At 31.2% G+C, this 27,464-nt stretch overlaps 1 protein-coding gene and 1 long non-coding RNA gene across 7 annotated transcripts in view; both read right to left on the bottom strand.

Moving 5' to 3' along the window:
* The window catches only part of LOC145319743 (gamma-aminobutyric acid receptor subunit beta-like), a 51,562-nt gene that overhangs the window by 14,632 nt on the left and 9,466 nt on the right, over window positions 1–27,464 (bottom strand). For 2 of the 6 annotated variants that reach the window (XM_080162074.1, XM_080162078.1), the window contains 5 exons: window positions 18,887–19,113; window positions 16,283–16,365; window positions 13,684–13,742; window positions 11,052–11,130; window positions 8,855–9,064 (listed from right to left, as the gene is read on the bottom strand). In XM_080162074.1, coding sequence (XP_080018200.1) covers window positions 8,855–9,064; window positions 11,052–11,130; window positions 13,684–13,742; window positions 16,283–16,365; window positions 18,887–19,113 — 658 coding nt within the window. Of the gene's footprint in view, window positions 1–8,854; window positions 9,065–11,051; window positions 11,131–13,683; window positions 13,743–16,282; window positions 16,366–18,886; window positions 19,114–23,516; window positions 23,585–27,464 lie in introns of all 6 variants that reach the window. The other 4 variants (XM_080162076.1, XM_080162079.1, XM_080162075.1 and 1 more) reach the window with 3 other exon arrangements.
* Window positions 3,983–5,375, bottom strand: LOC145319745 (uncharacterized). The gene is made up of 2 exons (XR_013880011.1): window positions 5,287–5,375; window positions 3,983–4,541 (listed from the first exon to the last, which is right to left on the bottom strand). It is a non-coding gene; the product is annotated as an uncharacterized LOC145319745 (long non-coding RNA).

The raw sequence follows: 27,464 nt of genomic DNA, 5'->3' as shown, positions 1-27,464 counted from the left end.
CTTTAATGTAATTTACTTTGACCATCGTCATCATACAAAATAAAATAAGGTTTCGTGTTTATTTTATCCAATAAATCTATTCTTGATTTAAATAAATACCCTTTAAATCTACTTGTACGCATTCCTATCTATGATTTTTTGTGCTTTGCTACATAGGGATGTTGTCATCCTTGTTTTAAAAAAGTTTACCCTTACAAATTCTCGTTTATCAAAGTATATCTTAAATTCAGTGCTTCTTCTGTGCTTTTAAGATATTAAAACAAAATCTTTTTAGGACGGTCTGTTTAATATTTTTGAATAAAAAACCGCGATGGTACCACCGCTCCCGCCGTTTTACGCCGCCTCAAAAAAAAGTTGTAATGCATTTCTCACAGAATTAGGCAATTAGGAATCATTTGAGACCATGTTATTTTTTATTTTATTTTTCCCCTTACAAGCAACCCTGCGGGGACTTTCAAATTCTTGTTAATCAAGGTATATCTTAAATTCAGTGCTTCTCCTATGCTTTTAAAAATATTGAAACGGTACCGCCGCCGTTTTTAGAAAGATATTAAAACTTGTGGTAATTAGTGATACAAAAAGATTTTACCCAATTATCTCTAAAACTAAGGGAGTTGCACCCAAAATAAAATTGCTGGTATGTCGTGGCACAAGTCACCACATTTCACCCCCCCCCCCACCTTTCTATGTGATAAAATTATCCAATTGATCTGATTTTTGGAATACTGATTCCTAGGACAACAAAGTACAATGTTATAAGTGAACCATCTCTATAATAAATTACTAAAAAAGTAAGTACCTATGTCCTTAAATTATATCCTGTATCACAGCAGTTTTTTAACAAATTTACGTATAATTTTTTTAGACTTATACATTTATATTCTAATTTTCAGTTCTGACACTCTACAAGTGTAAATGTGCAATTGTCCTAGCGTTTCAATGCTTTGCTTTTATGGTTGTCATCCTTGTTAATAAGAGCGGCGCTATTCTTTTCACTAAAGTTTGGGGGTAAAATTTGCTTGGGGGGGGGGGGGTAATTACCCCCCCTGTAATCTGTTGGAAGAGGTAAATTTGGTTTACCCCCCCAAAATTTACCCCAGGGGTAAAATTTTTGGGGGGGGTAATTTAATTTTTATTTACCCCCCCAAAATTGTTTGGGGGGGGGGGGTAAAACGAAAAAATTTTTGGGGGTGCCTACGGCAGACACTTGTCTGAATTTTATGTACTTGTCAGTGAAGCTTCAAAAAGTTTTTGGGATTGCTTTAGTCGATTTTCCCAACCTAACCCATCATCCCTAAAGGCTATGTGCGTAGCTGCTAGTAACCAATGAAATACTGCTAAAAGGTTTTGTTGCCTTTTCTGAGGAGTTTTAGATAATAAATATTCAGTTGGTCTAGAATAATCAGCTGCATAATTGGTACCTGAATGTTAAAAGGGGTAGTCTATAGAACATAAATTTGAAAGAATTTAAATTTTCTACCAGGTAGTTTTAAATATATCAACTTAGACTTGAAAATCATAGTTTTGGTACATATTCAACATAAACGGCTGTCCTGTTACCCAAAAAACAGCATGATAATTATTTTGTTGGTGCCTAAGGGGGGGAGGAGTTCTGACACATTTACGTAAACCTGGTATATAGGCTTTATCTTTGGACTGAGAGGATAGGTTATTAAAGATTAAATCATTCTTATATGATGAATTTTCCAAAGTTTTAAGATTTTTTGGATAGACCTCCAGGTTCCGGAGCTCCAGGTAGTCTCTGTACAGGTAAAACTGAAAAAAAAAATTTTTTAAAGAGTTTGAGATCAACTTATAAAACAAAATATGCATGTTCTTTCTTCAAATATGTGAATAAAATTCAAAAAGATGCATATTTAGTTTTATAAGTTGACCTCTAACTCTTAAAAAAATTTTTTTTTTCATTTTTACCTGTCCAGAGACCACCTGGAGGTCTGAAGCTCCGGAACCTGGAGGCCTATCCAAAATATCATAAAACTTGGGAAAATTCATCATATAAGAATGATTTTATCTTTAATAACCTATCCTCTCAGTCCAAAGATAAAGCCTATATACCAGATTTACGCAAACGTGTCAGAACTCCTCCCCCCTTGATTGCTATTTATTGTAATAAAAATAATATTTTACATAATATTCTTATTAGGTACTTTAGTTAGAAATCAGTTTTCTGAAATGCACATCATGCAACTATCTCATGAATTGTAGTCGTAGCACATTACTTGACTTTTTTTGTGCAGTATCCAGTATAGCAAGCTACTATCAGGTTGTTAATGAGAAGCGAGGTTACTCTTTAATTAAAAATGTCAGAAGGTGCAGCTTAACAGACATGCAAATTTAAACACATCCATGTAATAGTTAGTTTTTCTAAAAAAAAAAAGGCAATTACCAAGGAAGTAATCATCTTTTACTAACATTCTTATGACGGATTTCGTGATTTTTTTGGTAGAGTTGTAACTTGTGATATCAGGTAAGCATTAAGTGCAAATATAAGATGAACTTTAAGTTTTTCTTAAATAATTATAAATTTTGTCTAAATTAGAAAACGCAAAAAATGTCAAAAGAAAAACCTGCTAAAAAGCAGTCCGACCATCATGAATGTTTTATAGTTAATTATGCTCTAAAATAATTGCAATGTTGACCCTTAACTGTTCACCATTTGTAAGGTTTCTTTGCTTGGATACACCTCACAAGTTTATATCCTTTCTTCAGGAATTTTCCCCTCTATAGGACATAAACAACTCTGCATTTTAACAGGCGGAAATAAAGTTAGGTATCAACAAAGATGACAACATCCATAAGTAGCGAAGCACATACAAATCATGGATAAGAAATTGGCAAAGGAGATTTTAAAAACATTTGTTGAAATCAATCATAGATATTTAATGAAAAATTATGAAACCTCCCTCAAGTATTTTATAATTTTGTATCATGACCGACAGACTGACTGTTAAAAGTAAATTACTTTTGGGATGCTCTGAATAACGTGGTATAATTATAAAAAAATTTGAACATTAGACTTGAAACACTAGGAAATGCGTAAAATATAAAAATAACCAAAAACCTTCTAAAAGTTTCGACTACATACATAAAAACCCATTAGAACGGCCGGAAATGTATTCTTGACAACCTTATCTAAAAAATTTGAAAATCAGATCACAAACACCACACTTAGATATGGGGAAAATTGTAAAAAAAATTAAAAATAGCCAAAAACCAGGCCGACCGCCATTGATGTTTTATGGTTTATCATGCTCATTAATATTGGGGATGTTGACAATCTACTAATTATAGAGAAGCTTCGCTACTAAAAAGTAATGTGAAAGGGGTCTATGCACGAACGAGATCAAGTGATTATCGGCAAATTCTGGAAACAATGATGTAAGCATCTTTAATTTCAATTCAATCAAGGTTTGAGTAATATCATTTCCTTAAAGTTAAGCTTTTTGGTCCAACAAACAATTTAAGTACCCAGTTTAAATGTATACAAGTCTAGTAAAAATATCCTATTATACATCATTTATCATGCTAAAAAAAAAGAATTATCCCTGTTGCTAAGTTAATGATTAATATTAAAAGAGTGCATTGTAAGCATTTCAACTCGTTACCCAAATATTTAAAAAAGACTTCCCTTGACCAGTCCAGTGGTTAGAGGTCCTTCGCTATACACATCCTGGTACTTTTATATAAGGGACTTATGAAAGGGGAATGAATGAATGAAGTAGACCCTCCACTTTGATTTTAGTTTGAAATCAAAATTAAAATTTTTTTATTGGTATCTTTTTTTTCAATTGGCTATCTCCTGGGAGTTGCATTATACACAAAAATAGTTATTAACATTTTCGGGACCTATAAGAAGCTAATTGCAAAGAAGAACTGCTCAATTCAGCAGTTAGCAAAATTCTTAGGTACACACAGACAAACATTGCTTTACTTTTATTTAATGATGGCACAAGTAAAAATATATTTAATAAGTTTTTAACTTTATTTTATTAGCTTTCCGGAAAAATAAAAAATACATTTTCATAATGGCAATACATATATTGATACAATATTAAAAAACAGAGGCATCATAAAAATCCAAAAAAATCTAGGTTCTTGTATGATATTGAAAAGTCTCTTTTTCTAAGGCGTGTTCATTAACTTATCCCTGTGTTGAATAGAGATCTCGTAATCTAACTAACCAGGACACTTTAAGATTAATTTATGTGTTAACAAATTATGATCATTTTAATTAGTTTTCAGTCAAAATAATAAAATAAACAAACAAGTTTTCTTAAAAAAACATCAACAAGATTTATAAACAGATTTAACTTTCTCATTTATTATCTTTTATTTATCATTTCTTAATGACAGCAAAATGTCACAGTATTGCAGAAACATTCATTGAACAAAAATATCGCTTATCAGCTTATTATCACTTCAGATTATTTATCACTTCAAATGTATTCAAATAATTTGTTTTATGTTTTTAGCACTGTCCAAGAGACAAAGTTGTCTGCAATCTGCCTTCAAAAATTAATCTGAAAATAAAAATAATTATCAATTTTTCGTAAATTAAGAATATAAATCAAATAACAATTACGTCCAACCAGCAGTACAGATTGGGACGGTAGGAAGTGCTATAATAAAGAAAGAGTGACAGCTAAAATCTAGCAGAATAAAGTAACATAATGTTTGTCTGTCTTTCTGTTTGTACCGAAGGATCTCGCTAACTGCTAATCCTATATGGTTCTCCTTTCAGGGTAGCTTCTCATAGGTCCTGGGAAGGTTTATAACTATATTGGGGTAGGGTAACACTACCCTACCAAGAGAAATCGCTCCAAGATAAATTCCCCCCACCAAAAAATAAAGGGTATAGTCCCTTTTGTGGTAAAGCCCCTTAAGGGGCGATTCTTCGTATTTTCACAGTAGCTTTATCCTATTTCTAACCACTGAGCTGCGGGCCAATTGCCTAACCCTGCAGGGCAATCATTTAACCCAATATAACCTAATCTAACCACAAATAACCAATTAAAAGCCATTTTAAAAATACAACAAATCGCCCCTTAAGGGGTGTTGCCACGAGTGACTATACCCATATAGGGAATGCCTTGGCCCAAAACAGTAGCACTCATTCCCGTGAACTGTTAGGACTTCCAGGTTGTGCAATTAAAGGTGTGAGGTGAGAATTTGATTAAATAAGAGACAACCCATCTCCTCCCCCCCCCCCCAAAGAAAAATGAAGTAATAAGAACATCTTTTTTGATTATAACTTTATTCAATTACCTTATATGATAATGTGTATGCTGTTAACTAATACTGATGGCTCGGCTGTGTTACTGATTTTATAAATCAAATAAAATTTATGTCATTATTCCTGAAACAAAAATAGTTGTAATTCATTGTGATACGACTAAATATTATGAATCCTTATACTAAAGTAACAGGATGTCTCTTTGTATGTTTGTTTGTACCGAAGGATCTCGCTAACCGCTGAACTGATTGGGTTCTCCTTAACAGGGTAGCTTCTCATAGCTTCCGGGAAGGTTTATAACTATTATGGGGGAGGGTGCCACCACCCTCCCAAGAGAAATAAAAAAAATCTAAATTTTTTTTACGTTTCTCGATTTAACAAAGAGATTCCAACGCATCATAAACGTCAACCTAACACAGACATATTTTAAATATAAATAAAAACATTTAAAGTGCCACTAGAGGCCTCTAGGGGTTTAGCCGCGTGTAAATGTATATAGAGGTTTCACTATGTTTTTTTTTTTTGGAGGGGGGTCTTGGGCAAGGATAAAAATGGAATGCATTTTTTTCTGTTTTATCAGGCAATAACCTAAAATTAAAGTAATTGTAAACTTTTACAACTTTTGAATATTAAAAATCATATATATTAAAATTATCCAACACTCGAGAATGCCACAATAAGTAGATAGCAAACACAAAAAAAACATTTTTGTTGTAACCAATTAACAACTGAATGAATTTTTTAAAAAGTTTTTAGCTTTTTGTGATTTTTAGGGGCAACAATTTACGGCAAAAATACCATGTCAATTATTTTAGAATTATAGATTTATTTAGCTTACAAAAAAATTTAATTAATTCCCGACAACCAATTAAAGAAAGTAACAGCTGACTAATGTTTACATTTGGTTGCAGAAATCGTCCGCCAGAGTTTCATGTCAACTAATTTTGGTCATTTTCTTTCAACTACTTTCCTCCCCCGAATTTGATATTTATTTTAGCTGTTTATCTTCTATATAAATATTTTGGAGAAAAAATTTCTTTAAGTAGAAAAACATTTTTATTTATTTTAGATGTTTTAGGCCAGTTATGCAAAGATTCATGACAATTAATCAAGTATTTTTAGAGGAAAATTTATTAAGAGATAAAATAGCTAAAGATAGAGTCCTTAAAAGTTGGGATTTTGGGCTTTAGTAAAAACCTCTCTATATTTTATGCAACGTACAAAGAAACTTAATTTTTTTGAGAGATTTTGATAAGAAAGAAGGGTGTTTTTATTGTAAATATCGAATCAGTTACAGGCAACCTAAAATTATGACAAAGATGAGATTTTAATTTTGCTTCTAGGCTTTGCATTTTAATTTTGAAAATTTTCGTATGAGCATTGAGATTCTTTCAAAATATTCATGTACTATAAAATGTCATTTTAAAATGTCTATAACTTTTTTATTATTGAAGCTGGAGGCTTCAAATTTTGGGTGTTGGGTCTACTTGTGGCAGTCTTTTAGCAGTTAGAGCGGGGTATTTCTTGCAGGCTTCCTTTAATAACTATGAACCTAGTAATAGTGTCTAACTTTTTATCTTTGTGACGTAACAAAAATCCATCTCTTTTTTAGGGCTTTCCTTTCCCACCTCCCCTCTTATCCTTCAATTTTTGTTACGTCACAAAGATAAAAAGTTAGACACTATTACTAGGTTCATAACTATAGTATATGAGTTTTTCATAGATAACTAGCTTACTTATCCTTGGAAAACTATTAAAACGTGGCGAGTTTTGTCTAATTTTTATGAACACTGTAAATTTTAATGAAAGGGGGAGGAATAACTCCTATGTAAACATACAAGATGATTTGTTAGAAATTTTAGACCCAGCCTCGAAATCCTTGAAATGAAACTTTTTCATTCCAAGTGCCACAAAACCCCCACCCCCTCCCCCCCCTTTAAAGTGATAGTGAAAATATGTTCAAGCGCACTTCCCCTTGTTATATTTCTTTTTAAAAGTGCAATATGTCAAAAATAAAACTCCACTTTGTTGGGGAATGGAAAGGATAATCTAGAAGACAAATGTTGTCTATTATCTCTAACTCATTTCATACTCTCCATATTTTGTTTCATATATGATGTCCATATAAGTAGCGCAGCAATAACAAGATAATATTAAGTTCAGAAAAATAATAGCATCTTTTCAAATTTTGTAGTAAGTTAAATAGTTGCTTCACTACTGATAAGAATAAAAAGTAAGAGAGCTATTAATTTTTGATAATGGTCTAGTTATATATGTGTTTTTAGTTGGTGTGCTCCCTCGAACCGACGGATGGACCAAAAAATCAACTCCCCCTCCCCCCCTCTCCTCAAACTTATTTTTAATTTATATTAAAGCCTTTTCTTGTCCTTGTCGGGTGATCTACCCCACCTCCCCTTTCCCCGTCTATTCTTACTCAACTATCATCGAAGTACATTTTTGTAGTCCACTATCAGTTCGAGGGAACCTACCATTTAGTTTTCTATCTACTTTGATTCATTTCATCCTGAAGCTAAATTACTTAGTTAATTAAAACTATTTATAAATCTTTTCTATTGTCAGTAGGTATACTTGTTGTTGTTTAAAAGAAATGTTGGTAATTAAAATCATTTGACTTTATACGTTTACAAACTTAATTTTAGCCCATGTAGTAACCTCTGGGGGTTTGACTTGACCTAACCAAAAACTATCATCTTGATCAATCTAAATCTATACAGGTAACAGGTGGCTAATTTAGGAAATAGATGAAAATGCTAAAATTCATTAAAATTAATATTAATTTTACTTTTGCTATTGTCTAAACAAAAAAGTATAAAATAAATACTAATAGGTATAATTGTATTTTAACAAAATAGTTTTTAGTTTGATAATTTTTTTGTTGGGGATGAAAGTTGTCGAACTACCTACAATATGGCCTTTCACTCAGTAATAACCTATTTAAAGCTTAATTAAAATTTATAGTTCTACTTATCAAGCACTTTTCTAGATTTTGATAAACACACATACACATCCGGCTACTTTAGTTTATAGGATTGTATAAGAACTTGTTTGTATGAAGTATATCTGGATTTTCCTATATTTTATTTTCTATTTTATTACATATACTTTATGTTATTGCAATTCTAATGTAAAATATTGAAACATAAATTTCTGTCTTTTTTTTTCATGTTGCTTCACAAAAATAAAATAAATAAAACAATATTTTTAACTAAAAAGTACTTTAAAACCAAATAAATAAAACCGATAAATGAAACGGCCAGAAAAAGCTAATAAAATAATTTTGATTGATGGAAGATTTAAAAGGTATATCATATACATTTTTAAAGACATAAAAAAGAAATAAAAGAAGGGTTTGATTTTATATATAAGTAAAGGCATGCAATTAAAAAGCGTTAATTTATGTTCTAATTACAATTGATTAGATTAATTATAACTGCTGTTAAACCGAAAATAAAAGTAAATACCTTATTTTGTACGACAAAAAAAAAGCATTCAAGAACATTTTGATGTTTGATTATTTACAACATTCTCCCCATTCCCCCTCTTCCCTTGTGTTTAAAAATTATTTCATCTAAAACTTACTTTTACCTGAATTAGTGGATGATATCAGGGTTGTCATAGTGAGCACAGTTGTCACCCCCAGACCAACGCGGGCGGGTGTGGCGCCCCTGTTGAGCCAGAATGAGACCCAGGATATGACGACAATGAGGCCGGATGGTATGTAGATCTGGATCAGGTAATAACCCATGGACCGCACGAATTGGATCTCGCATGCCAACCGGGAGTAGTTACCTATATTAATTACAAGGATAAAAAGATAGAAAAAATGGAGGATAAATTAATTAAACACCCGTAAACAAAATGACAAAGTTTGGATGGAAGCTGTGACTTTGTACAATCTAATCTTGATCCCAACCTTTCATCTCCTCAAAAAAAGGACTAAACTAAAAAGAACAAGGATGACAACATCCATAAAAGCGAAGCACTGAAACGGTAGGACAAACGGACATTGCCACTTTGTAAATTTGTTGAAATTTGTTGAAAAACTGCTTGATACAGGATAATGTTTATGGACGTACTTACATTTTTAAGACTTGATTATAGAGTTGCTTCGCTTAAATATTGTTCTTTGTTGTCCCAGAATTTAATATACCAAAAATCAGATAAAACAGATAATTTGATCACATTAAAATTTGTTTTTAAAAAAGTAGAGAAATCAACATGTTTAAAATGGACGTACGGACATTCTTGTAATGATTATAGAGTTGCTACGCTTTCTAAATCGTACCTAACAACTACAGGAATCACCATGCAAAGATTGAAATCGATAGGACAATTCTAACATGCCTAAATAAACGAATAAAAGCTATTTATCTCAGACGGACGGACCGACCCTAATTATAGAAAAGCTTCGCTTTTAAAAACAAGTTTATAAACTTTTAGGGACAGTAAATTGTCCCTTTTCTCTTAAATCCTAGAAGAAAAAAAGTGTGAATGTTGTAATCAAACGTTTTGTTAAAATCCAAAATGCATTAATTACCAGAGATTATGGGATTACTGTAATGAGCGTGTATCTGAAGCGTTTAGAAAAAGAAGGAAAAATTAAACAAATAACTTTATGATAACTTAACAAAAGTAGAATTTAAGAAAGAAAATCCCCATAAAATCGAAACATGTTAAAATATATGGGAGACTTCAACGTAACATAAAGAGAATTATCGTAACATAAAGAAGTAACGTAGAGACTTTAGAAGCCTCTAGGGGCGTAGCCGCTAGTACTGCATATTATAACTAAACAAAGATCTTAAAATTAGATTAGTAAAATAAATGCTAAAGTGAAGAAAAAAACAGTTATTATCCCCTACACGGTTACATATAGGTTGTTTATACACGAAAGAAACATAATTTTATTGGGTAATAAATGGTGCAGTGTATAATTAGGTTTCAACTTATATAAACAATATTGTAAGTAAAATATTAATACAACAAGGATTGACGCCTTAAAGCAAGGTATGATAAGGACATAATTTGGCCTTGATCTTCCTATATCAATCTATAATACAAAGTAGAATGATGTCTGTCCGCCTGTTCGTCCGTCCCTTAAGATTTCGGTAACCACTGAACCGCTTGGATTCTTCTCTTCAGGGAACATACCTACTGGTCCAGTGGTAGTTTTAGGCTATTTTCTTGGGGGGTGGGATACCCCCAACCCGTCAAAAACCATTCGTATTTTTGTCGGCTGGGTAGGTCATAAAAGATGTAATGATTCCCATACTCACATAATTTTTTTTAATTTCCTCTTAAGGGAAAGCCTCTAGAGGCTAGGGGTGAAGCCGCTTGTGTATCATATAGTACTTGAAAAATACATTAACAAATTAATTTAATTTCTTGCTTAAAATATTTTAATTATGATAAAAGTTATTTTTTATAAAAAGTTCTTTACAAAGGCTAATTAAAGTGAATCTAAGCCACATAAAACACTAAAAGGCATGAAACCAATTTAGTTGCTTTCGTAGGGACTAAATAAATCCTTCCTTTTTTACAAAGATTGCAAGTATAGAGGGGGGGGGGGGTATTTATTCTAACCTGGCCAGCAGCTGCAGGGCCTATGCCTGCGATGTTCTGTTCCTACGGGGCTACCCTGTACCTAATATACTAATGTAAACCACAAAAAGCTACCCACAATTCTCATTTTCAGTTTATTTAAAAGTAAGGTAGGGGGATACTCTGCTGGCTAGTCCCTTTAAGGGAAAGCTCCAAAATGATTGTTTTTGTTTACCTGTGGAAAGACTTGCTTCTATAGTTTTCTGGCGGTGACCCAAGACTTTGAATTGTGGCAGAGATACGTCTCCAGACACCTGGATCATAGACAATGGTATACAGTCAATTATACAATATATACATACATACACAGATATATCATAAAAGCAGGTATATACATACATCAATCTAGCCTTTAATATGATTAAGATATTTTAAAGGACAAAAGTATTGGAACAATCGGCGATAATTTAACCCTTTCCCGAATTAAGAAAAACAAAAATTCGTCAATGATTTGAGAAAGCACTAATTTTAACTTAACCTGCCTAAAGAGAGAATATCTTTTTTTTAAATTAGAAATATCCAAATGGTACTACCTTTTATGAAGTTAGTGTATATATAAATTCCTGATAGATTACCTATTTATTTGAAAGTATAGGAGGTATAATTTGGTAAATGAGATACATTACAATGTCTTGATTGTATTAAGGAGCATCTTGGAATATCGATATATAAAAAAAATGTGTATTCATTTCCGCTTATTTTCACATCTGCATAGTTTTTTTATTGCATAAGAAACGTTAGTAAAAATATTAGTAGGGAGGGTTGTAAATCCCCCCCCCCACTCCTCCCAATTTGAAATTGAAATTTTTAAGTGTTAATAACCCGGGAGGGAAGGGACATTAAGTTGTTTATTACACTTGTCCCCAAAGTCTAATAATAACGTGTTTTCTTATTTAATGCCTAATAAACCTTGGGGACTTTTATTGAATTTTGATTTGCGGGTTCATTTAGTTGAGTGTCTAAACGTTTCAAACTCTATAATAATCTACAGATTTTGATCCCCGGTTAATAATAATTTGCTGTTGAGATGATTCAATATTATGCGGAAGTGAATACACACCATCACAACCAATACATGATGATGTCTTGTGACACCATAATTAGATAAGTAAGAATATGGATTGTGTTGGACAGGACAATAATATTATGTAGTTGTCATAACACCCAGGTATCGTAGGGGATAAGACAATGGCTGATAAATTGAGGCACATCCCAAATGGTTATTAACATAATTACCCCATTTGTAGATTACAATTGCTGGTTAAAATATTTAGACACTCAATGGAACAACAAATCAAAATCAAATAAAAGTCCCCAAAGTTGTTGAAGTAACGAATAAGCAAACGTTATTATAAAAATTTGGGAACTAGTGTAATAAACAGCATAATGTTCCCTTCCTCCATGCATAACACCTATCAGACAACTGCATTACTACAGAGAAAGAAAAAGTATTCTGGATATAAAAAAACAATCATTCTAAACATGACCTTTAGGATATATAAGTTGGGAGGAGTTTTAATGTTAGAGGGAGATTTGAAATCTGTATCAAATTTTAAGGAATTTTTTTTTATAAAATTCGTTTTTTGTATAATTCTTTATCTAAAAGCGGAAATACAATTTAAGTTCATAAATTTTGACCAATAGGATAGGTGGATTGGAAACTACCTGCGCTCTAAATGGTTGAATGATGTGCGACACTTAAGCTTCTCCAATCAGAGCGCAGATAATTTTCAATCCACCAATCACAGATGTCAAAATTAATTAACTTAAATTGTATTTCCGCTTTTAGATAAAGAAATATACAAAAAACGAATTTTTTTTTAAAATCCTTAAAATTTGATGCAGATTTCAAATCTCTCTCTAACATTAAAACTCTTTCCAACTTATATATCTTAATGACCACCTTTATTAAAACTTTAGTTTTGTTATCTTGACAACCTAAGAAAATGGTTAACTTTTTATAAATTTCAATTTAAGAAATTTATCAGAAATTCTAAAAAAAATGGTGGTTGCATAAGTAGAAATGCTTGATTCTAGTCATAAAGTTGATATAAATTCAAGGAAAATTTGGATTGTCGACCAATTGCATATCACTTATAGGATCTCTAGAAATTAACATTCAGTTGATAAAACTAATTAAATCGTATAGCAACATCTTTGTTATTTAATAAATTGATATAGTAGACATCTGTAATTGTTAATAATTCAAGCAATATCTATTGTTTATTGTGTGCTATCATTCTCGCATAAAATTAACAATACTGTTTTATCAAAAATGGACTATTCATGTATAATTTATGTTAGCATTTTCTATTTGGAGTTTAGCGCACCTAATACTCTTTAGCATATAAATATTTTTTTTTGGCGATTTGTGAATTAGTTTTTTTTATGTCATGAATGGTTAGCTTACAATTATATGCTATTTTCCTTATATATTTATTATTCATATGTATACTCTTATAGAATCTACATAAGCTGGAATTAGAAAAAATTTAGCTATTCCTTATTCCATTCAACAGATATGTATGCCTATTTTCTACAAATATATGCTTCCACATAAAAGAAGATTATTAAAATCACGAAACCTTTCTACAAAATTTCTAATTTTTGCTTTTCAAGAATACAAACGGCTATGCCTATATTGTTTAGGGGAGGACAGTAAAATAGACTTAAACCATCCCAAGACTATAAAAAAATTACGTAGTTTAAAACATTCTGGTAACTTTGTGAAAATTTTCTAATATGAAGAAATCAATCCGTTTGGTAATTAAAACAAGTTATGGATAAATATTTAGAGATTTGTTTACCTGCACAGAGTTAAGGCCATCATTCCATTCATATCTGATGTCACTCATGGTATACCCAACTAAAATATCATAGTTTTGTTATAACTCTTTAAAGTCAAATATTGTCTTTAAGTAAACTGTAATTTTGTCTAAATGAATAAGAAACTGTTGTGTGATTAAGTTGAAAAATAGTCGCACTCCTTATAATGTGACTATAACTAAAATTAAAACCATCATATTTGAAGTAGCCCTTTTAATTATAACTAGCGGCTACGCCCCTAGAAGCATCTAAGGGCACTTTACTTAAGGTAGGAGGAGGAAAAGTCGACCTCATCCCATTTAAAATTTGAGTTTCAAAAAGATAAAAAAAAAATTTGGGGGGGGAGGGGGTGAAGACACCCTCCCCTAAAATAGTTTAAAACCTTCCCAGGACCTATAAGAAGCTTCACTGTAAAGGAGAACAAAATCGGTTCAGCAGTTAGCGAGATCCTTCAGTACAGACAAAAAACGCTTACTACTTTATATAAAAGGACTAGCGGCTTCGCCCCTAGCCTCTAGGGGCTGTGCCCCAAGAGGTTTGATCAACCTAATTTTTCCTATTTTAGATTTAAAAAGAAAAAGTAAAAAAAAAATTTTTTGGGAGGGGGATTTTTCATTTTTTGGGGGGGTTGGGGGTGTCTCACCCCCGAAGAAAATAGCTTAAAACCATCACAGAACCAGTAGGTATATTCCCTGAAGAGTAGAGCCTAATCGGTTCAGTGGTTACTGAGATCTTAAGCTTCAGACGGACAGACAGACGGACAGACGGACAGACAGACAGACAGACAGACAGACAGACATCGTTCTACTTTGTATTATAGATAAAAAAAACAGCTTTACTGCATTGATGGAAATCACATGCTAAACAATTTTGCCAAGTTTATTAATTACTATACGATCATTTCGCTGTGCCCGCCAAGAAGGGGGTATTAAAAAAATTCCAACTCTCAGTGATGTGTCATACCCATATTTCGAAAGTCACTCAGTTATAGCCCTCTAAGTCGGGCGTTCAATGCCAGTTCCTCGCACATCCTCCAATCGTTAGAGGTTAATATTACAGATTGAGGGTAGTAATAGTTCATTAGAATAATTGCTAATAAGACACATCATTTAATAGTTACCTAATTTTTAAGTTTTAACCTTAATTTTATATATTAAAACACCAGTTTATGAAGAAATTTTTATTTAACTTCTTTAATATCCTGTAATTTGGCCAGATAACCGGATATTTGCTTTGAAATCATCCGGATATCCGGTATCCGACCAAAAAAGTATCCGGCCCAACCCTAATTACCATACGACCATTTCGTTCGTATAAATGCAATAGAAATAACTATCCAAGTAGAACTGACGTACATACTCTTATTATAGAGAAGCTTCACCTTTTAATAAAGATGCGAGATAGCTAAATTATTGTACACATCTCTCAAATACAAAACATTTTCTACAAATTTAAATTTAGAATTTCCAACTTTGAAGAGAATAGTTGGAAAAATCTCATAACTACCAGGTAGAGCACACTACTACCCCCTCCCTTTAAATGTGTCTCTACTCTTCCTATATCTTGGGGGCAGGGGTTTATCTATTTTTGTGGTCCTCTGCCTATCAAGGGGGGGGGGGGGAGTTTTGACACATTTGCGTAAACCTGGTGTATAGGCTTTATCTTGGGACTGAGAGAATAGGTTATAAAAGATAAAATCATTCTTTTATGATGAATTTCCCCCAGATTTAAGATTTTTTTGATAGGCCTCCAGGTTCCGGAGCTCCAGGCCTCCAGGTGGTCTCTGGACAGGTAAAAATTAAAATTGTTAAGTCACACCCATCAGACAACCAACTCTTAGATTGCACAATCTTTGTCTGGAAGTCCTAACTGTGTATAATTGTGAGATGCGCCTGTTTTGGGCCAATGCATTTCCCCTACAATTTTTAACATCTTCAGTTATGACGCGGTGTTAGGCCGAGATTCGAACACTTCCCGAACGACGATCGGATGCGCTACGTTTTGAGTCATGGTCGCAGGTTATTTCTAGTCCACTAAACGCACCATAGGAAATTGCTGAATAGTGTTGTATATGAAAGTTGTTGATTCAATAATAAAAATTGTCAAACTTGAGACGGGTGAGTAAAAGTTTGTAACAAGTTGAAAATGAATAATAGTATAAGTGTAGTATAGTGAAGGTATGTAAGTGTTATTCATTTAATAGTTCCTGTACATTTCAATATACAAAACATTGTAAATTACGCTGGTACCCAAATTTTGTAAACACGATATTCTTTATTTGGCTCAAACACTTTGGGTACAGGTTAATATTTGGGAGGAATTAAAAAGGACAGAAGACAATGACTAATAAATTGATTAACATCCCCAATGATGATACACAAAATTACCACTTCTGTAGATTGCAATTAGTGGTTAACATGTTAGGACACTCAACTTAATAAACCAACCAATTAAAAATTCACTAAAAGTCCCCAATGTTGATCAGCCAAAGGATAAATTTTCAGCTCCCAGGAAATTACAACACGCTCGCCAACAGACGCAGCTTTAAGAGTAGCTGGGCTACTTGAAAAAGATACTTACAACTTTCTATTTCAATATAGCATAGCTGTGTGTCCATTGGAAAATATTGTAGGTCCATGGGACAAGAGGCCGTTATCGTCAACCTAAATTATTAACAAATTAACATAAGTGTAAATTAGAACCTTTCCCAAAATTAATTTGAATAGAAGCTGTTTTGATGTTGATATATATAGCCTTTTAAACATATGTACAAACATAAACATTATCGAGACTTTGTCTCTTTTCAACCTATTCTCTTGCAATGTTGTCTTCAGATTTTCAGACAAATTTATTATTGTTTTAAAGATTTATGTTAGTCTAACATTTTAATGAGGTTTTAGTGGAGTGTATATTATACAGTCTTTAAGTATCTTTAGAAGCAGCTTATAATGCCTAATAAAAAATGACGTCATACAATAAAAATGATCAATGTAAGCCAATATACATTTTACCATTGGGTAATTAAAATGTATACTGGCCTATCATTGGTCATTTATATTGTATGACATCATTTTTTATTATGCACTTTAAGCTTCTTCTTTTCTTTAATTCTACTAGCCGCTAATTCAACCAGCTACAAATTGATTAACTATTAGTATTGAAAGATTAGGCGGCTGTCGTTCCCCCAAAACCTTCCTTAACTTAATATGACTTTTAAGTAGCGAAGCAATCTATAATTCCCTTAGTCTATACGTCCGTTAACAGTCAAATTAACAATTTACTTGGTCCGTAAGTCTGTCGGTCATGCTACAAAAATCAAATTTATTTGTAAAGGTTTCATGACATTATGCTAGCACAGATTATGACGTCATACGAGAGAATAGCCAATGAGAGGCCAGTATACGCTGTAATTGACCAATGGTAAAATTTATGCCGGCCTCTCATTAGTTATTATAGCGTAAGACGTCATAATCTTTTTGGAAGAACTTTAATCATCTTGACTTTTTCTTCTCTCTTTCTTTTCTTTTTAATGACCATTGAAAGTCTGTTCGCTTTTCATCTTCGCTACTTACACATTTTATCATTCTTGTTAAATTTAATTCCTGCCTATCCTGTGATATGTATAAACTAATGATATCTGCAGGCAACCTTTTTTTCTGGCAAGGCATGCTTGCACGTGCACCAACCTTATCTTAACTTTAAACTTAGATCTTAGCACAACTTTTTCTCAAATTATTGGTAAAATGCATCCTCAATCTTTTGATGCCGTGCTTGCCCAGTAGCCTGGTCACAAACTTTAAAAATAATTTGATTCTTTGATTGTCCATTAGACCAGTCAAAAATTTCATCCTTATATAAAAATGACATAAAGTCTGTATTTCTGTCTGTGTGAAGCTTAAGATCTCTTTAACAGGAAGGTTTACAACTATTTTGGGGAAGGATACCTCCAACCTCCCAAGAGAAATTGCCAACAAGAAAAATATTTCCTCCCTTCTAAAAAAGTGAATTTTGCTCAGTAGACTGGTCAGAAATTTTAAAAAGAATATAAACTGCCAATTAGCTTGGTCAAAATTTTTTTTGAATAAAATGAAGTGCTTGCTTAGAAACAAAATCCAAAATATAAAAAAAACAAGGAAAACTCAAAATGTTTATTTTGTATTTCATACAAAGACTTTTCATTTTTTGAAATAAAAATATATCTTACTGTTAGAATAGTTTGTATTTGACGTTGAGAATAAAAATATTATTTGACTAAATTGTAGAGGAGAAACATTTTAAAAGTAAAAAATAAGTACATTTAAATTTGTAAAATGTGTTGAAAAAGTTGAAAATACTGCGAATACACATGTATGTGAATATCAGATATCGATAAAATTGATAATTTCCAAGTTAATGTACTCTATGTACTTCCAGGTGGATGTAGAAAAGAAGTGCCTGGTAACATCATCTTCAAAATGGTGACCAATAGCCGACATTAAAAATGTATTTTTTTTATTTCACAAAATTTCCCAATTTTGCCTATAGTCAACCCCTCAATTATCCTATAATTTGAACTCGGGGAAAGTATTTGTTTCGTTATTCCTAGGGTAGGTTTCCTTCAAATCCAAAGGGTAAAATAACATAAAAGAAGATATGAAACATTTAAAAAATGATTATTATATATTAAACACTAGTGATTACGCCCCTAGTATCTAGGAGCTTTGTATTAAAAGGGGTGGAAATTTGAGAAGGCACAAAATAGCCTAAAACCATACAAAACTAAAATCTATAAATCAAATTAGCCTAATACTATCCCGGACCTATGTAAAGCTTCCATAATATGAAAAACTCAATTGGTTATGTAATTTGGGCTACAAACAAACAAAAAAAAACCTATAACTTTATATAATAGGATACTAGATGCTTCGCCCATAGCCTATAAGGGACGGAGGTCAGGATAATAGTCTAAAACCTTCCCAAGACATCTATAAATAATCCAGAGCTGGATCTTTAAATCATTTTGATGGTACGCCAGATCGGGGTGCGCCGAATTTCCGCCAATCACAGCGCGACATTTCATAAAATGCTGTGCTGTCATTGGTGGAAAGTTGGCTCACCCCGATCTGGCGCACCATCAAAATGATTTAAAGATCCAGCTCAGATTGGTTGTTGGTCAATGATTATCTTTTAGAAATGTAAACTGACCTAATGCTTCTAAGAATCTCTCCTGTGTGTAAAATCCTAAGGAACTGGTTCTCTGTCGTCGCCTTGTGGAAGTACGCAGTCTTCTCGTTTACAAAGAAAGTGTCCGGGGTCCAGATCAGGTTGATGTACTCGGCCCCGACCACCAGCTTCTCCAGGTTCTTCTGGCGGTCAAACATGAGCCGGGGGTCCCTCCAGAACTGGCGAAAGTACATGTCCAGGGTAAAGTCCTAATTTAAAAATATTGTTAAAAACATAAATGTTCAAACTTGGTTGAAACTAGGTGGAATAACATGAAAACATGTAAGTATATCATTCTCCTTATTTTAGGTATAAATTTTCTACACAATATACGTGTACAATTTATAGTAAAAATGTATTCAGTAGAAATAGTAGATTTACCTAATTTTCATATAATTCCACCTATAATAAATACTTTAAAACAAATATTGAATGACTAAAATTATAAAATTAACATTAGGCTAGGTCATGCTGATATACTTTTTGACTTTTTTTTTGACTTTTTGATACTTAATATCAATCATTATTTAGCCACGTGGAATATATACTAAAAAAATGGCCTTACATGCATGCATAGGATGAGAAAAAATATCATAAACGATAATTGCCAAAAAAGTACAGCAATATATTCCACCTGGTATGCTTATTTTTACTAAAACTACCCTGTTAAAAACATCACATGCTTTGCTTAAATTAAAGTGTATCTAATCTATAGACGAAATTATAAATCATTTGAAACTTTTAGATAAAATCAAAACTTTAAACTTATTTTTAACAGGGTATTTATTTATAAAAGATACTTTAAGCAACAAAGATAGATTCCTGATAATTAACTAAAGGATCATACTTAAAGCCATCCTTTTTATTATTTATATTAGGTTTTTTAAAAATCCAAGGTATTCTAACATAGACAAGAAGAAAACGGGGGATTACAAATAAGTTTTATGGGTGGTGGAGGGGGCTAGTGCACCAGTTAATTAAACAGGATTCTGCCTGCAGATATGTTGACGAGATTATATGGCATGCACATGCACAAATATGCTTCATACAGAATCTGAATACAAACATGCAACATGCAAAATATGTACCTACACATCATGGTTATTTAGACACATAAATATTTAGGTACATAGATAGATAATATCTATCTAAATGGATAACAGGTATTTAGATAGGTATATGACAGCTATCTAGCTAGATAGATAAAAGCTATCTAGATAGATAGATAAAAGCTATCCAGAATTATATTTTGTTTAGCATTAGAAAAAAATATATTCTTATATTTATTTGTTATCATGTTAGATTTGTGTTCATTCATAAAATATTAAGATACGATTATAATAAGTTTATGAGAGTATGATTATTTTTTAAGTAAAAGATATATTTTTATGTGTAAAGGATATCACGCAAAAATTATCTATTAATTTGGTGTATGAAAAATGAAAATCAGCAACATACAAAGCAGATTTTTGTCTTTAAAAAAAGTGAAACCAATTTTATAAGATGTACAAACATTATCCTTTAATGGTGCCATTATAGGTGTGACGTCCATTATATTAATTTTGTTATTTATATTTTTTTAAAAGAAAAACAGTAAATTTATAAAGTGTCTCAAAAATCAGCTTTGTGACGTCATAAAAATGAGAGATTATCCATTTCATTTTTTTGGTGGTTTTCTTTCCCACTTTTCTCCTCATCTCACTTATTTTTCTAGCGTAACATGGATGATTTTTAATACACTTTGTAAAGTTACAAAAGAAACTTAATTCTTATAACTAAATGACTTTTATAATATATCAAAAATAGATAACAATTTTTTGGTTAAATTATAGATAAAAGTTATATAAAAATTATAATTTTAGCACACACACACATGAAAGAAATACATAAAAAGCCGTTTCTGTTTATATATCTTAATGTCATATTTGAATAACTTAATAAAAAAATACAATTTTATGTTTGTTATTCATTTTAGATATTTTTCCTTCATTTATACATGTTTTACTTAAATATATTGAAAAAGTTTTAATAGCATTTTAAATGTAAACACTTAAAAAGATTGTTAGTAAATAAAATAAAATTATATAAAAATATTTTGTTTGAATTTAAAAATTATTTAATCACTTTAAAATTTTCGAACTACAATAAATAAAAAATATTAAACAAAATTATTTAATGCTTTTTATATCTGTTTACTGCTAGGTATAAAAACCTTGGTTTCCCTACAGTAATTCTGAAAAGAATCTACTTGCCTCATAGATTATCTAATTATCCATAGACAACCAACGTACCAGCTTTAAGAGCAAGGTATTTTCAATTTTTTTTCTTTATATAATCATTTGATAAAGATTATAATAGTTTACATCCTAAATTTTACTCTGTATCAAAGTTAGAATTTTTTTTTTTCATTTAGTAATTTTTAAAAGGAAATAATTTTAATCTAGATATTTTCTATAATGATATTCTCATCTTAATCTCATCAACAGTCGTAAAATAGATTATTATTTGTTAAAAATTATAATATTTATAAATAAATAATTTTTAATGTTTTAATGTTTGCATTTTCATTTATTTAAGTATGAAATACTATTTATGAACCACATAAAAAGTAATCTGTACAGTGTTTTATTTGTTTTTATGTAGGTGTTATTTTATACAAATATGCAAAAAAAGAACATAAAATATGTAGGTTTACATCGAGCACACATTTTATTTTATTTGTTAATACTAATCTTTAGAAGAAAAGGGGGAAATTTTATCTTTGCTACAATTTCAAAATTTAACTTGAACAATATAAGATATTTAAGAATGGTAAATCTTTATATATCTTAAAACATAGGGTAAACTTATGCATTTAAACACAACAAACAGTTGTCCTATTTTAAAATTAGAAGATATTATATGTCTCAATTATTCAATAACTTTAGAAAAATACTTTTTATAATAAAATCCTAATGTTACAACTTTCCACAAACTGTATCTTTTACTTTAATTTGGTCCAAATAGTAAGAAGTTGTAAAGAAAGAACAAAGTCATAAATCAAACCCTGCAAATCTAAAAGACAATCCAACTTTAATATTTTCCTTTTTTTTAGCGCAAAAGAAAAAGATTTAGAGTTACATTTATATACATACAATGTACACCTATAGGCCTAGCAATATAAAGAGGTTCATAAATATTTATTGTGTTTTGCATCTTATTTTATGTGGCCAGCTTAACATGAACTTAAACATATTTCAAGCAAAAGGGAAAAAAACATTTAAAGTTCCATTTACAATTAGCACAGGTCATTCATATTTTCAACATTTACCCCTATTTTGTTTGTTAGTGTATGTTTTATGTATTTTGTCCAATACAGTATAATATTTTATTTTAAAATCTTATCCTTGAAAAGTCATTAATCAAAATTTGTCTATTAATTTTCAACCAAAATTTAAATTAATGATATTTTGACAAATAGTTTTCAAAGAAAAGACTTATTTATTATTTTATGCAGTGGTTATCTTTGAAGTACTAATTTTTATAATAATAAAATTTTCTGACTACTTTTGCATGCATTTTATCCTTCCTTTTATATTAATATTTCAATCCCCATATCTTTTTTTGATACTAATATTTTAAAGTACAACTTAACTGTACAAAAATATAGAAAGTATGTAATATATAAAAGTTTGTAGAATGTGTCAAGATTTATTTTATGTTTAAATGAATATTTACATAGGCGGACAGTGACACACAATAAAAATGAAAAGCACACTAGCAATTTTGAAAGAGTTATAAAGTTAGATAGTTAGTATTATGCACAGCACACAGAGCACAGCAGAGTAAATAGATGAATAGAGAAACATTCATAGTTTAATAATAAAAAGAGGGACAACAACAGTTTTCACAAGAAACATATAGTCCATGATTAGGGGCTGTTTTTTTATGTTTTCCAATTTGTGTTATTTAAGTGGTAACTAATTATAGCATTCTCTTATAAAAGAATATGTTCCAGCAACTCCTGTTTTTTTATATTTTTGTAGTATAAAAACCTGTTTCTTTTGCTAGAACACATTATCTATAGAAGAAAATGTAATAATCAATTTTAAAATTTTCTTGTCTCAGCTTTTATATTTTTATACTGTATTAGGGTGTTTCAAATAATTCATTTTAAGGTAGACTTGTTTAATTGAATTAATTTTGTTATATACTGGAATAAAATGTTAAACACCCTAATAACACCAAAAGGCTTTATTGATATTCCATTTTTGAAGAATAAAAAGTGTGCTATTTTGCAGTCAAATAAAATTTAGTGCAGTTGTTTTTTTGTATTGTTTTGTTTTCTTGTCTTTGAATAAATATCAGAGAGAAAGAGAGGACAATAGAATATTAAATAAACTTTTCCTCAAACTGTATAAATCATTTCTGCCTTTATTAGTGTGCAATTATTGGGGGGAAAAGTTGTAAGGGTACATTGATAAAAAAAATACTCTGAACAGTTTCCTCCCAATATTTGGTACATAACAAAGGAAGAAGTTTTTATTAACATTTGAGGAAAGATTAAATTATAATAAATTGTCCTATCCCTGTATCCCTGATGAAATCATGGACTATATTTATATGTGAGTACCATCATGACTTCTGAGACAGAGCTGATGGAGAGAATGTACATAGTGACCCCGACACTCACTGGTTCTCCTGCATAAATAACAGACCAACCTTCAATATCTTCTTTTTAAATAAAACTTTTGTTATACAACTTTACTAATTCTAATAAGATATCTTTCCTCCTTTTTACTGTATCAAATTTAAATCTGATTATAATTTTGTAAATAATGTTAAATTGCCCTATGTGAATTGTTTAGATTTTTGTCTCTTTACATTCAGTCACATTTATAAAAAGTTCATTTAATATGGAGTTCAAAATTACAGTTTGAAAGCCTAGTGGTAGTATTAATAGCTAGCATACTATTTTGTACAAAAAATGTGGGTTTTTTTCAAAGGAATTTATGTTATAATAGGATTTTTTTCCAAAATCTATGTTCATGGTTAAATGAGTTACAATTACTTAAATAATTGACATAAAATTATACATCTTTTATGAAAAATTGTATATTCTAAGGCAAGTAATATTGTAAAATAAATAAAAGGCCACGTTAAGCTAGGACGAATATATGACTATGTATGTATGTATATTGTATAATATGAAGCAAATACCGCAATATGGCTAAAATTGGTAGAGGCCCACAATTACTAAGTACAATAATTGCTTCTATTAGATATTTTAAGGTTGTATTCTAAGCAGGTTTAGGTTTGCCACCTTGGTTGATATTCAAATTTTAGCATTCTTAGGACCTGATATTTATGGCTTAAGAAGCTAACCTATGCATACACTCTCCACATTATTTCCACAATGCTTTGCATTGGTTTTTATATTTTTCTTGCCCTTATGCATGTATTTTTGGGGATTTTCCTTAGAATTTAAGTGCCAAAGAATATATTAAAAATCTACAAGAGAGTAAATTAATTATTACCCTCCAAAAAGAAAGAAGTGTCATCTGACTTACATACAAGTCTGCTTCTTTATATTTACTATTTTAGTGTCATAAACAAATATATAATATACTTATTATTACAGTATAGCTTAGTTTGAATGATACAGCAAGTTTGTTGTTATATTAAGATTACAAAATAAATCTATACACAACCCTGACGAACCCCAATCTGTCCTACTTTGAGAAAGACGATTCCAGTGACGTCATGTACGTTTCGGGAATGAAAAAGGGAAGGGGGAAGAAAATCGCTTCATAAGAGATGGGAGAAAAGGGAAGAGATTTTCTTCCCCCCTTCCCTAAACGTATATGACGTCACTGGAATCGTCTTTATCAAAGTAGGAGAGATTAGGGTTTGTCCTCAACCCTAGTCAAATAGATTAGTAGAGTGACAGTTGGTATTAATCACAGTGAGATGTTGCTAAAATGAATGAAAGGCTGGACAATTATTTCCCCTCTTCAAGGGACTTTCCCTGTTGGCCCTAGTGAACCTCAACAAACTGTCCCCCTCCGCATATTTCTTTTCTTCAAATCTCTAATATACATTAGGTCAATAAACTACCTTTTACGGATCTTGGACAAAGTAGCTTCGGACAAAGTAGCTTCAGGACAAAGTAGCTTCAGGACAAAGTAGCTTCAGGACAAAGTAGCTTCGGACAAAGTAGCCTCTTAAGGAAAGTAGCCTCCACTTTTAATAAAGTAAAAAAAGTAAAAACAATATTAAAAATTGTAAAAATCTATCAACCACTTTTTGCAAAATCCACGAAATTCTAAACCACCATGTATTATCAGTTGATGATATTTTTCTTAAATAAATATTCTGAGGCTAACATAGGTTAGGTTAGGTTATAGGCTAGAGGGCCGAGCGCCCGGGGCTAGGCAGGCCAGGGGGCCGATTGCTGCGGCCATGACCTTCATTACTATTAAAGAATAATTTTTCTTAAGAAGCTACTTTTCTTAAGTAAATGTCCTGAAGCTACTTTGTCCTGAAGCTACCTTGTTCGAAGCTACTTTGTCCGAAGCTACTTTGTCCGAAGCTACTTTGTCCGAAGCTACTTTATCCAAAATCCTCTTTTACCCAACTTAACCATACTTTAAAACATGAGTACAATTACTAGATCTAAGACATGACCCTTTTATTGTTGTTAAGTAACCCTTGGGGGTTAGTTGTGTGATCCATTGGGAACTTGGGGGGTTAATGCTTTCTACTCATTTTCCATCTATATTAAATGGTTTACGTCATTAGTAGTTTCATGTGTCTTTTTAGAGGAAATTACAACCAAAATCTGAATAGATTAATAAAAATATTTTTTTAAAAACTCTTATGTACAAACGATAGATAATATGGTTATGTTGTTTAAAGTTTATATTGGGGAGAAAATAAAAGCATTAAACACTGATTTAGATCTTTTTAGAATTATTATTAATGTTTAAAAAAAGAAATTCTATGTTAATGTTTCGTCTTATTGAATCAGAATCCCAAAACACTTTAAAAGGTTTATGCATCTATGAATCAGTAATAAAACTTGTCAGACTAAAGAGGATCATTGCAGAAATATCAAAAATCAAGTGTCAAGAACATCAAGAAACATATGTATCTTTATATAAAAAGGGTATAATGAAACCTATTAAAAAATGATATCTCTAGCATAAATAAAAAAGATTGGTCAAGGTATCAACCTTTTGAATTTTATGGGAATAAATAACTATCAATGACCAGGGAGTAAGGGAGGGGACAATGGGCAATTAATTCAATATAAGAGTTATCAAAGAAAGGGCATGAAATCCAGTTTAATCCAATAAATTTGTAGGAAATTATAAAGGGATTGGTAATTGAATAATAGATTTCCATAGCGTCATGTAAAGTGAAATCACAACTTGTTTTTAATGAAATATATTGAGGTTTTTTGGTGTGATTTTTATATTAAAAGATTATTGAACCCGGCCAGCTGCTAGCAAGAATATGACTGCCCCTTTTTATTCTGTTTATTTCCCTTGCCCCCACCTCCCTTCTCCCCGTCTGCTACATTCCAAACTAACACAACGAGTGTTTATTTCCCTTGCCCCCACTTCCCTTATCCCTTCTCCCCGTCTGCAATATTCAAAACATACATAACGAGTAGCGGCATTTCATGCGCAAGTCCCCAAACTCAGTCAGAAACTGCTAAATTCTTGCACATTCCCTTTAAGCCAGTCCCCAAAGTCTGAGACTCTTAAAAGTTGAATATTCGATCCATTGTCCCCTCCCTTACTCCCTGATCAATGACACTTACGATTTGCTATATATTTATTTATTTTACTTAAATTTTCGATTAAATTCTTCTAGAAAGTTATATATGATAATTTTTAGTTCTATATTATTTTTTTCTAATTATACTAAATACTTGGATTACGAGACTGATGCAATGATCTTGTTTCCTTTCAACCAATATTTCCCACCCCGTTCTGTTGCAATAAATCTAAATTTGACACGTGAAGGGTTTATCTAACTTCATGTAGAATAAAGTTAACTTTGCATAACTTTCGAGTACAGTTAGAATGTAATTTGATTTATTCCTGTCTAGACTATACCTGTACCTAGAGGGTTAATACAGGTATTGTTTCAAATCAAGAGACATGGAAGAATGGAAGAGTGTTCCTACCTTATTGATAAAACATTTTTATTTAATTTAACAATTGGTTTTTATGCCAAAGATGACGAAAAATCTGCAGTGTTTTCAAATACAATTTTGTAATGAAATATTTTTTTTCAAATTTTTTTTTGTTGAAATGTAAGTAAACTACGAAACCTAGAATGAGTTAACACACAAAGCTGAAAGCTGAAAGCGTGGCTGCCTACAATGCGGATTTTAAATTCTTTGACTAGAAGAAAATTTATTTCAATTCAGTCAAAAAGAATGGAACAATTTTAGTTTTGACGCATGATCAAAAGATATCAAACAGACAACCAAAACAAATGCTTAATTAAAAGAGATGTCTTTCTTTTTAACAGTGAAACTTATCATAGGTCCTTAGAGGGTATTTAT

The sequence above is a fragment of the Acartia tonsa genome, chromosome 5 (assembly GCF_053477335.1).
Source record: "Acartia tonsa isolate MP-2025a chromosome 5, ASM5347733v1, whole genome shotgun sequence".
NCBI classification, from domain to species: Eukaryota; Metazoa; Arthropoda; class Copepoda; order Calanoida; family Acartiidae; genus Acartia; species Acartia tonsa.
The sequence above is the reverse complement of the archived record's forward strand: the minus strand, read 5'-3'. Positions and strand labels throughout refer to the sequence as shown.